The sequence below is a fragment of the Onychostruthus taczanowskii genome, unplaced genomic scaffold (assembly GCF_017590055.1).
Source record: "Onychostruthus taczanowskii isolate IOZ18803 unplaced genomic scaffold, ASM1759005v1 scaffold19, whole genome shotgun sequence".
Classification (NCBI taxonomy): domain Eukaryota; kingdom Metazoa; phylum Chordata; class Aves; order Passeriformes; family Passeridae; genus Onychostruthus; species Onychostruthus taczanowskii.
The window spans coordinates 12,628,341-12,640,554 of record NW_024499128.1 but is presented as its reverse complement, the minus strand read 5'-3'; the positions used below and the strand labels follow the sequence as shown (position 1 = coordinate 12,640,554).

At 49.5% G+C, this 12,214-nt stretch overlaps 1 protein-coding gene across 1 annotated transcript; it reads right to left on the bottom strand.

Moving 5' to 3' along the window:
• Positions 1-4,102: 4,102 nt before the first annotated feature.
• GFER (growth factor, augmenter of liver regeneration) lies at positions 4,103-8,102 on the bottom strand. The gene is made up of 3 exons (XM_041401926.1): positions 7,907-8,102; positions 7,179-7,390; positions 4,103-6,361 (listed from the first exon to the last, which is right to left on the bottom strand). The coding sequence occupies exons 1-3, from the start codon at positions 8,093-8,095 to the stop codon at positions 6,199-6,201; spliced, it is 564 nt and encodes a 187-aa protein (XP_041257860.1). The 5' UTR covers positions 8,096-8,102; the 3' UTR covers positions 4,103-6,198.
• Between the last annotated feature and the right edge of the window lie 4,112 nt (positions 8,103-12,214).

Sequence of the window (12,214 nt, the reverse complement as noted above, 5' to 3'; positions counted from 1 at the left end):
CAACCTCTTACCTTTGTCTCTATCACAAAAAAAAACCCATCAGGTTTTCTCAGGACTAAGTATGTGGACATGACAACCTGGAGGAAACAAGATTTGGGGCTTTCTCCTTCTTCAAAACCTGTTCCAGTCAGCCTGATACCCTTTAGGTACTGGGAGGGGCTCCAAGGAGACTTTGGAGCTTCTCTTCTCCAGGCTGGACACCCCTAGCCCTCCCAGCCTGGCTCCAGGGCAGAGGGACTCCAGCCCTGGGAGCAGTGACCTCAGCAGATCCATCCCTTCCTTGTGTGTGGGGCCCCAGAGCTGGACAGGTGCTCCAGGTGGGAAAAGCGAGGTGAAACCACCTTTATCTGGGAGCAGCCGCACCAGTGTGTGTTTGGAGTGAAGCAATCCCAGCGTGCAGGACACAGCCTGGCTGCAGAGCCCGGACAAGGGGGCTGGGGGAGCTCTGGACACGGATTGCAGCCACCGACTTCAGCAGCTCCCCGCGGGCTGAGCCGGCCCTGGCACGGGCGTGGGTGGGAAAACAGCTTGTCCTTCACATTCCCCGGGCAGCAGGCCTGAAACAGCACTTTGAGAGATGTTTAGTTGTTGCTCTGAAATGCTTTGCTTGCCCTTCATTAGAGCTTGGCTGATGCTGCTTTCGGCCATCAGATGAGAAAATGAAAATGAGAGTTGATGGGAATATTTAGAAGAGCTTTGAAGTCCACAGGGCCCAGGGGCAGTGAGAATGGGCTTCCTGATGAGCAGTACCTTAGCCCACTGGCACTAGAAAGCTCTTCATGCTTTCCACCCTAAGAGATCCAAAAATATCTGGAAGATCATTTACTAGCTGGTTACTCATCTGCTTTTCTCAGGTGGGATTCAGCACTCACTGTACACGAATAAACCCAGGATAAGTGTGCCAGAAAAAACTGTGGGACACTTTGCTGACTGAAATCACCGAGGGAAGGCTGGGATAACGCAGCTCAGTGAGGTTTTGAACAGGGGAGTTGGTCACTCAGTGCTTGTGTAAAACCCAAACTGAACCCAACCCCAAAGGGTTTCAAAACTCCTCTCAGCGGTGCAGCCATGGCCTCAGCGGCTCAGGAGGGAGCTCAGCATCTGCTCCTCCAAACACCTCACAGCATGAAAATTTCGGGGCTTTTGGCAAACCAGAATCTAATCTGATTCAGCCACCTTGGGAGAGCTTGAAAAAGGGGAACGAGGTCTTTGCTGCTCCCAAACTGGCCTCCTTAGGAGCACACCAGCAGGTCCCAGCGTGCTGGGGATGTGCCAGCAGCTGACATTGGTGCCTGCCACCTGCAGCTGTGGCACAGGTGAGCAGAGCTGACAGGTACAAGGACCTGGGGCAGCTCAAGCCATACTGGACGTGAAGAGCATCCACAGCTACATCAAGCTGTGCTGCCAAAACACACTGAAAATAAGAAAAGCTTTGTTTCTTAACTGAACACAACCCCAACAGGCCCTCAGATTCACGAGCAGGATGAAACCTGATGGAAAAGAGATTTGTGGGATGGATGGAGATGAGGGATTTTATAAGTGTGAACGCTCTCAGGCCCAGGCTTGTGCAGCACAAGCCCATTAAAACAGCCTCCCTGGAAGAGATTTTCATCTAAACAGGAAATACAGGCCAAGACTGCCCTAACAGCTATTTTTACCCCCCTTATGCAGAAGTGAAAGTGTGGCTGCAGAAGATGAAGTTACTTACCTGGTGTTTAGCAAGAAGCTTATGACTAAAAAAGAACTGAATTTTCATCTCTAGAGCCTCCAGCCACAAGGGCATTGTCTTTTATACCTTGTATATCTTTTACCCCATCTAAGCAGCAGAACATGAGGCACAGTCACAGAATCCACTTTTTTTTTTTTTCTTCTAATGCACACCTGGATGGAAAAAGCAGGGAAAGCCCAGCTTTGCCTGACCATACCCAGAATTCACAGGACAAGTCTCCATCCAGCAGTGGGACTTGAGCTTAGAACTAAAGCTTGGTGTTCTGAGAAACATGGAAGGTTTTAGGGGCTGCATTAAATGCCTGGTGGGACAGACATTAAATTAACTGGAAACAGCGTTTTATTCTGCTTCCAAGTACAGATTTTAGCTGCAGGCAGATGAATAACACATCCCTCATTTTGGTAATTAGACAAGAGGCTTGCACACTCATTTGAAAAATAACTGAAGGCACCAAAATCTCCTCCCAAAGTCACAGGAAAAGGATTAGGATGAGGTAAAACACTTGATGTCTGGAGCAGTCTTGTTCCAGAGATGGATAAGAGGTGGAAAAGTCAAGGAAATGCAAGAAAGTGCAAGGAAGTGCATGGCAATACAAGGAAATGCATGGCAATACAAGGAAATACGTGAGTGACTATACAAGAAAATGTATGGCAGTACAAGGAAATGCATGGCAATACATCCTCTGTTGCCCTCTGCTGTTGGCTTGGTCAGATGTGGAGGGAATTTTCCCGGTAGCTCCTTGTGGGAAGCACACTGCAGCCACGAACAGAAGCCAAGGAGAAACACGGGATGTGCTGGATGGGAGGGAAAACTGGGACCGGGAGGGAAAACTGGGACCAGGACGGGGCTTCTGGATTTGGAGTGTTCGGGAGGAAAAGCATCAGCCTGCACTAGCACAGCACCTGGGAGTGGAGGGCACCTTTCCTTGGGAAGCAAGGGCAGGTCCCAGTGCCAGGGACCCTGTCGGGGTGCCAGCCCATGCCAGGGGCTGAGCCCAGAGAAATGCCAGCAGAACTTTCTGGGCTGGATCAGCCACCCCTCACCAGGACTGTCACATGCCAAGGGGAGCACAGCTTGGCAAAGGCTGTGGCTGTCAGACTTGAGAGCTGGATGGTTCCTGTGGGTCCCTTCTGACTGAGGATATTCTGTGATTCTACTTGTGGAAACCTTAACAGCAGTTAGAAATATTCAGAAATTACAGAAATTACTTTCCCCATCACCCTACAAAATCAAGAGTTGACTTTACATCACTTTGTTGGCTGTGCTTGATCCTGACTTCAAATAATACTGGACAACATCTCTCCATCCTTCAGACAAAAACCCTGAGGAGCCATTCATTCCAGGAATGGAATAAAACCCCAACAAAAATCAGTGCTTAGAGGGAGAGGAAAGAAAAACCCTAAAAAATCCAAACCCTTCCCTCTCCAAGCCTGTAAAACTCCAAGAGGGAGAATCTCCCACACTGGCTGGAACACACTGAAGCAAAAGACATGAGAAAACAAAGCAACTCTTGGGAATCCTTCTGTGAACAGGAGCTTGCATACACCCAACACACTGCAAAGGAACAGCTAATCCCTGGAAAAATGTCAAAGGCACAGTGCTGCTTCTGCCAGCATCTGCAAGTCTGCCTGCCATCCATGGAACAGATGATTCCCCCAGGGCTCCCTGCTCTTTGCTTTTGGGGAGGGAATAATTTTTTTTAAAAAAGAAGGGAAAAAAAGTGAAGCACTGTTTGAATGCAAAGCAGCCCATGAAAACAGAGGAATTTGGGAAGCTGCAAGGTTGGTCAGGCTCTTTGTCACACAGCAAGGTCCCACAAGCTCCTCGGGCAGCACCTGCTCCTGGCTCTGCTCTTCCTCAGAGAGCTCCTCGTATGGAGAGGAGGCAGCTTCCCCATTCCAGGAAATGGGATTGCAAACCCTGCTCTTCAGGGATGCCACCCTGCTCCAAACCAGCCAGAGCTGAGCTACTCCCAACTCTAACGCTGCCCCTCACACTGTCAGCAAGTCAAAAAAAATCACTGGGATCTTGCAAAAATTCCCACTGTTCCCCATATAAAAGCAAACTCTGATGTGACAGGACCTGCTGTACAAATTCCTGCATTTTTGTAGGGCCAACAGAGAACTGCATCCATTCAACAGCACAAGAGGAAAGGACCAGGAGCAGCCCCACCTCGTCTGATCAATCCACACAGAATCACACAGTTTACCTGAGCCACCAAACTATAATATACACACACATATATACATATACAATTTTATATATATATGTTTTGTATATATAACAGTAGTATCTTGGCATGCAGAGGTTAGACCCACGAGCACAGCATGACCCCCTTTTCCTAAGATCCCACACAGTAGGAGTGAACAGGAGTGAACTCAAGTTGCTTTATTATTTTTACATCAACAGGAAATATAATTTGAATACAGAGATTTTTAAAACTAGATTTAATCAAGTGCAATTAGTAGAGAATTCACAATTTGCTGTACACGAGTATGAGGACCTCCAATGGAAATTCCTTAGCCAAGACTAAAACTTGTGGTACAAATGAGCAGCAGAACAAATCCCCCCAATCCTCACATGGTCAACTCCACAGAGGTGAGGCTATGCCTGAGAAACAACTACATCAGAGCTCTTCTGCCAAACCAAAAACACGAAACAACCAAGTGCAAGCAGAAATTTTATCAAATGGCCACTTGGTAAAGATAGAAACTGCCCTAAAAGCATCCTGCCCACAGCTGGTGGCCTCATTCTTAGGCAGGATTTGCTAAAGACACAGACTCAGCTTGAAGCTGTTCCCAACCCCTGCCAGGACAGGACAGGCTTTTCCTCCTGCACTGCACACCACCTCCCTGAAGCACACAAAGTGACCAGAATGTGTTGGATACACCCTCGCCTCCCTCTGCACTCAGGGGGTGCACAGGTGTGCTGGGTGGCTCCCTGAGCCTGGTCCCCTGGCAGATGAAGGTGACAAAGGATGGGACAGACGTTTCACCAACCTGCTCGTTTACGCTGAAACAAATGAGGGAGAAATCTCATCATCTGCTCCGTGGGCGAGGACATTGTCACACACAACAGAGCAGGGCAGATTGGAATGGAAGAACACAAAATTCCTGCTTTAGCACAACCAACAGGGAGATGCCTGCCCACACGCCCAGCTGCTAAAAGTGTCCTGAGAGACCTGAGTCAGCTGGGTCCTACCTGCAAAAAGGGAGGCCTGCAGCCCTTTTGTTGGTCCTCTCCCCTCTAGGGGATCCCAATGGACTTTGCTCCGGGGGCTGAGTTTACTACCAAAACACAAAACCCAAGAGCTGGGGTTTATTTGTTCTAAGAAACCTCAACATGTTGATAGGGAAATTTTCTGAGCACTTTTAATAGCCTGAGTGACACCTCCAGTCACACTCTTCATGCAGTGCCTCGTTTATCAGGTCTTTTGGGTTTGTGTTTAGAAATGTTACGACGTAAAGAGTTCAGAAATCGTTAGTCCATAAAAGTCTCACATTCATTTAACAGACCTGACTTGAAAGGACCTGAGTGTGCCACAAAATATTAAAATGTCTTTCCAAAGGTGTTCCTGGCTCTCTAACCACTAAGGAGCCCCACACAGTGGTGTGAGGACCAAAGGCTCAGATAAGAGGTGCCTCTGCTCTAATTACAGCAGCACCATTAACCTTTCCAGTCAAAACTTGCCAAAAGTCCCCAGGGGTAAGTTCACAGGTGTGCTGTGGGGCACGACATAAGGAAGCTCAATAAAACAGGCAAGAAAACCTCAGCAGGAAGCAGGGAAAGAAAAAAAAAAACCTGTTGCTGTCAGGGTTTGTGCAAACCTCTCCCAGCCAGGAGTGCAGGAAGGGATGAGATTACCAGCTACGTGAAGAACTTGAAATGATTTTGACTCTGTTTTGTCCTCTGACATGGTAAGCTGAAATGCAAAACCAAACTGAGAAATCTGGGCTCCATATTTTAGTGTTTAAATTAGATGTACATGCCCTTTATCAAAGGAATTGGATGAAAGAGAAACAACATATGTTGGAGATCCTGGAAATCCAGGGGTACAGACTTGGCACAAAACCCAGCATGAATTGTCTCTATCAGAACAACAGAAACTAAAATGACAATTAATCAGATACATCTTCTAAAACATCAGGCAATGCCTGCGGAGAACACCACTGTGTTCAGGGAAAAATGAATTCTAGCCACAGAAATAAGCAAATGCCCCAAAAATCAGGAAATGTCATAATGAAATGAGTTTGTCAGTGACCCAGTCTCAGAGGTTTCTGGCAGCCTCAACCCCTCAGGTACCATTACTTATCAACACATCACTGGGACAGGATTTTCAATTCTTCTTTTGGCATTGCTTCAGCTCTGAATCAGCCCCACACAAACAGAATTACTGACTCCCTCTGTCCCTGCAGCAACTCCACATGGACTGCACTGCTGTGCTGGATTCCCAGAGCAATCCCTGCGGGTTAATCACAGCTCCCATCCTTCCAGCCATCCCTCCAGCGCTCATCCACACGGGAGCAGTCGAATTCCGACTTCCCCAGCTTCCTGTTCACTTCGTTGTGGAGCAGACACAGCCAGCGGGAGAAGTTTCTCCTGGTGCTCGTGTCAGGTTGGTTTGTCCGTAATCTGCAAGCAGGGAATGGGAAACAAATTAGTGGAAACTTCTGAGAAAGAAGCTGAGAGAAGCAGAAAACTTTATCACAGAATCCCAGAATGGTTTGGGTTGGAATGGACTTGAAAGATCATCTCAACCCAAGCTCCTGCCGTGGGCAGGGACACCTTCTACCAAACCAAACACCAATACTGAGATTGCCAATACAAGGCATTGTAGAGGGTAGAAGAACACTTGTCTCCTGAAAACCAAATTATCCCAGTCTAATTCCACAACTGTCCAAAAGCCCATTTTGAACCAGAAAACTCCAAAATCACTTTCAGGGAGGCCTTGGAGGCAGCACAGAACCCAACAGCATGAGGACAGGTGTTTGTTTTTTGAGTCATTGCATCTGTGATTGACGCAATACTGGAAGAAACGAGTTCAGGTAGCTACAAACCCCAAGTGCAGGAAGAGCTGCTGATATGCAAACTAGCTGCTGCAGCCCAGCACTTCTGGCAAGCCCCTCCAGCACAAAGAGCTGCTGAGGCCACTCACCTGTCCATCAGAACCTCAAAAAAACCTGCTGAGGAAACTCACCTTTCCCTCAGCTCTTCAAAAAACCTCCTGAGGAAACTCACCTTTCCTTCAGATCCTCAGAAAACCCGCTGAGGCCAGTCACCTGTCCATCAGAACCTCAAAAAAACCTGCTGAGGAAACTCACCTTTCCTTCAGATCCTCAGAAAACCCGCTGAGGCCAGTCACCTGTCCTTCAGAGCCTCAAAAAACTTACTGAGGAAACTCACCTTTCCCCGGATCCCGAAAAAACCCTCGGAGGGTTTTCCCACCCACCTCTCCCTCAGGTCCTTCGCACAGTGCTCGCAGGGGTAGAACTTGGAGAAGAGGTTGATGAAGTCCCTCATCTCCTTCTGCTGTGCCCCGGAGGGCCGGTCAGGGTAGTAGGCAGCCATGGTGTGCAGGAAGGCCCAGGTGCTGCGGCCCAGCTGCTCGCTGTCCAGGGGACAGTCCGGAGGGGGCTCCTTCTCCTCCATGACCTCCACGTCCTGTAGAGGGACAGAGGGCTGTGAGGGGACACTGGGGTGGATGGGGAAACAGCCCTTTTGTGTTGGGCGGGAAGGTGAGATTGGGGAACAGGTCCTTCATATCCTTTCTGAGAACATGGCAGAGCCTCCTCACACCTTCTGAGGGGACATGGCAGCGCCCCCTCACACCCTCTGTGGGGACAAGGAAAAGACCCTTTCACACCCTCAGGGGACATGGCAGAGCTCCCCTTACATCCTCTGTAGGTCAAAGCAAGGACCCTTTCACACTCTCAGGGGACATGGCAGAGCCCCCCTCACACCCTCAGCGAGAGCAATGGCAGAGCCCCTCATCCCCAGGGAGAAGATGGGGACCCCCTTCCCATTCCCACCAAAGGGAACCCTGTCCCCGGCTCCTTCACACCCTGAAGGGAACACGCAGCCTCGTCCCACTTGCGGGGGCAGGATGGAGGACGGAGGGAGCGCTACAGGGACTGGGGGTCGCCAGGGGCTCCAGGGAGGGCTCCCGCCGCGCCTCACCGCGCTGCCCGGGGCCGTCTGCTTCTTCTGGTCGCGGAACCAGCTCTTGAAATCCGTGCAGGCTCGGCATGGCTTCTTGGATGGCTCCCCCGCCGCGCTGTGCGGGACGGAGAAGGGGAAGGAGCCGCTGTCGGTGCCCGAGAAGGGCGCGTAGCCCCGACCCGCACGGCCCTCGCTGGGCGCCGCCATGCTGGCGCCGCGGTGCAGGACGGGCCGGGGCGGCGCCATTCGCGCCCGGGCGGCGTGAGGGGGCTGGGACCCGGCACGCATCCAAGTGCCATTCCCGGTGTATTTTTACCGAAACACAGCAGCAAATTCTGTGTTTAAATATCGTGTGTGAGGAGAACGCGACACTCCCGTGTGTGCATCCTTGATTTTCGCTTCACATCGCCCTTGGGTGGTGGAGCTGTGCTCACCAGCACAGCAGGAGGCTGAAGGGGGTCTCCTTCCTCTCTGTGTGAGGGGGCTCCGCCATGATCCCCCCGAGGGTGTGAGGGGCTCTGCCATGATCCTCCCTGAGGGTGTGAGGGGCTCTGCCATGATCCTCCCCGAGGGTGTGAGGGGCTCTGCCATGATCCCCAGCGAGGGTGTGAGGGGCTCTGCCATGATCCTCCCTGAGGATGTGAAGGGCTCTGCCATGATCCTCCCTGAGGATGTGAAGGGCTCTGCCATGATCCTCCCTGAGGGTGTGAGGGGCTCTGCCATGATCCCCCCCGAGGGTGTGAGGGGCTCTGCCATGATCCTCCCTGAGGATGTGAGGGGCTCTGCTATGTCCCACCCGAGGGTTCCATCCGTGGGTGTCATGTTCCCTCAGTGAGTGTCCCCTCACTGGCCCTCCCAAATGAGCACAAAAAATATTTATAAATATGTGTTCCTGAGAGGTCTGGAGCATCTCTGTGATGAGGAGAGACTGCAGGAGCTGGGCCTGGTCAGTCTGGAGAAGGGAAGGCTGTGAGGGGATCCATCAATCCATACCAATCCCTCCCAGGGGTGTCAGAGGATGGTGCCAGACTCTGTTCAGTGACAGGATGAGGAGCAATGGCCACAAACTAAAACACAACAAGTTCCACCTGACAGGAGGAAGAACCTCTTTCCATGACAGGGGAAAGAGCAGAGCCTGGAACAGCTGCCCAGGGAGGGTGTGGAGTCTCCCTCAGGAGCCATCCCAAACCCACCTGGACACGGTCCGGTGTCACCTGCTCCAGGTGACCCTGCCTGGGCAGGGGCTGCCCTGGATGGGCTCTTCCAAACGGAACAATTCTGGGATTCCAGGATGTGTAGGTACTGTGTGTGGCAGAGCCCATGGCACACAGCAGCTCTTCTTCGTGCCAGCAGTGCTGGCAGGCACCTCAGCGTTATCTCCAGCAGGGTCATACAATCAACAGGGTGATTTTATGGACAAACAAGTGGATAACTCCATTCAACTCATGCTCCTTTATAGCAGCACGCCCATATGAAGTTCTCCATGTTTTTAACACCTGTCACATGCTTGTAAATCCATACTGAGGGAGGATTTTCCTCTTTCTGGGAGTGTTGGCACATGTCACACCAGGGCAGGCACTGCCTGGGAGTGGCTGGGCTCCTTGGGGTGATGGAGAGCCAGGCCTGGTTCCAGGGCCTTGGTCTTGAGTGGGTATTTAGCATTTTTTCTTTTATTCCCAGAGAGCCACAGGCTGTGAGCACATGAGGGTGGTGACCTGGGCAACTGTCCAGCCTGGCATCAGACTTTGGAGCTTGCTCTTTCAGCCCTTGGAAATGTTAATTAGCTGTGGCCTTACAGAATTCTTAATAGAGGTCAGAGAATGAAAACTTGGAGAGCAGCACAGACTTGCTCTCATCCTTCTTTTTGGCTTGATTCTGTCATGCTCTTAAAGGTTTGAGAGCCACAAGTCTCCTACCATGAACAATGTGAATTTTATATCTACTTCAACTTTTCTCCTGTTCATTACCTGTAGGTCAAATGAAAGATATGATTATTTTGTTTAATGCAAACAAATGTATGAATCTATGTCCAGGATGGACCAAAATGTCACTATATATATATATGTGTGTGTGTGTGATTTATTTAACACAGTTGGTCTGGATCTCCATCGTGGGGTCTCTATTTACCAGTGCTCCTTTATTTTTATTTATTTGCAATTTCTTGGGAATATTTATGTGCTGATTTTTGTTAGGAAGGGAGAAGACACATGAGTAACTGGTAGGAACTGCTGGAATGGCTTTGTCTAAAGTTGTAGACAACTATAAAGATAAATTTCACACGCAAAGGGAAGATCAAGTAGGGACAGCAACGTTTTTATGTCTGTTTTCCTTGCCCACCAATAAATGTTTTAACTGATGCTCATGACCTCATTAATTTTTGTGAAGTCAGGAAAAAAGAGAATGAGATACTGAGGGAATTTCCTCTAGAGCTTTATTGTTTGGTCTTCAAGCAATTAAACAGGTGCAGAGATGTTTCCAAGCCACAGAAATCTCCTGGTTTGGCCGTTAGCAGACTTTGCTTCCTTGATTGTGATTTAATTTGTGGATTCAGTTAAAATACCATCATTTTTATTGAAAAGGAAAAGCTTTGAAGGAGGCTGTTGGTTACAGAGATTTGTGCTCCACGTTGATCCCCTCGCCCCTTTCCTGCTCAGCTCTAGGAGCAGAGCTGCCTCTTTAGGAAAAGGTCCTCCCAATTTTCTCCACTTGCCTTCAGGTCCAGCATCAGCTTGGATTTCAAAGTTAAAAAATGGAGAAATGCTCCAATTCAAGTCAGAGCAAGGAAATTCACTTTACTGTCTCTAAATGATTCTAAGTGCGGAGCCAAATTATTTCCATCCAAAGGAAGGAATGTGGTGCAGAGCCGAGGAATGATGAGGGAACATTCCCTCCTGCTCCCCCTTGGACAGCCCTAACCCACCCAACCCTCTGCTCCCAGCACTGATTTAGGAGCTGGAGTGTGCTAGAGCCTGTTACCAAACAAACTCCTCACATAAATTCAGTTTTGGGGAGGAATCCTTCCCCGTGAGGGTGGGCAGGCCCTGGCACAGGGTGTCCAGAGAAGCTGTGGCTGCCCCTGGATCCCTGGCAATGCCCAAGGCCAGGCTGGACAGGGCTTGGAGCACCCTGGGATAGTGGAACAGCCTGGATTGTACTCCTGCAATACAGCAGGAAGCTGGGTTGTATTTACATGTAAGAATGTGAGCCTAAAGTCTGACCAGTGATAAATCAGCAGCAGGAATTAGTCATAGACTTGTTTGAGAAATTACAGCCAACTAGGAAATAGCAATAACAAAAAAAAGATGTTCATTTCTAAGTGAGTGAATCATATTGATCCTCTCTGCCTATGTATAAGACCTTTACCACCCGTAAAATTTCCCAAAAGTATGAATTTATCCCCCAGATAGCAGGAAGAAGCCTGCAGCCCCCCTGGCAGGGAATGGGTGAGATGTCTCAGTTCAGATCCATCCAGAACTGTTGAAATGTGTTCAGAACAGCCTGAAGTGTAGGACAGCACAAGGCACTGCCTTGCTCAAGTCTGGGCACCTACACCCAACACTGAGTTTGTTCTTTTAAAGTTGGTGCCATTTTTATGTGTGGATCCTCTTGCTGATTAAAATGAGAATCCATGAGTAATGGTGATGGCAGAGGCAGGGAGAAAACCAAATTATTTCTGCAGGTTGGTTTAGGTGGCCCTGCTTGTGTTGTGCTCCAATCTATCTCCTCCTTCCCAGACCCACTCTGAGCATCCCTGGAACAGTTCATCCATTCTGAGGACAAACACAGCAAAATTGGGGGTTCCTATTGTCCTCTTGAAAAACAAAGTCTTCAGTGAGCAGCTCCTGCTCCCCTTGGCTTTGCAAAAGGGGAGTTGCCCCTGATTTGGGCCAATTCCTTTTTTCCAGAAGGAGATCTAAGGAATTTAACAGGAAGTCTCCTTCAGTGGAAGAGGTTTTCCTCAGGCAACAGCTGCTATGTTTGGACTCATTAAGAATTAAACCCAAATGAAAGAACAATTACTTCTACATTGTTCTTCTCCCACCAGGCTTTTGAGTGAAGATCTGGTTTTCCCTGGTTTCTGCAGGGGCCAAGGGACACAAGTTGCTGTCTTTGCTCTGAAATACGGGTGGATTTTTAGCCAGAGCTCCTGGTGCTGGTGGAATCCCCAGGAGAGATAAGGCTTTGCATCTCTGCTCCTCGATGGCCGTGGGGAATGAGGAAAGGGAAAGAGTGGGATGAGCATCTCTGACTAATCTGGAAGGAACACAACGGTCTTGTCTCCGATCAATTTACTATATTTAGCATGATGTAAGAACAGATTTTCCC

Bases quoted from the DNA above. Each gene is read 5' to 3' on its own strand.
- GFER (XM_041401926.1), bottom strand. From the start codon at position 8,095: ATGGCGGCGCCCAGCGAGGGCCGTGCGGGTCGGGGCTACGCGCCCTTC. The intron at 7,391-7,906 runs GTGAGGCGCGGC...GTCCCTCTACAG, and splicing joins AGACGGCCCCGGGCAGCGCG to GACGTGGAGGTCATGGAGGA. The intron at 6,362-7,178 runs GTGGGTGGGAAA...CCCTGCTTGCAG, and splicing joins GCGAAGGACCTGAGGGAGAG to ATTACGGACAAACCAACCTG.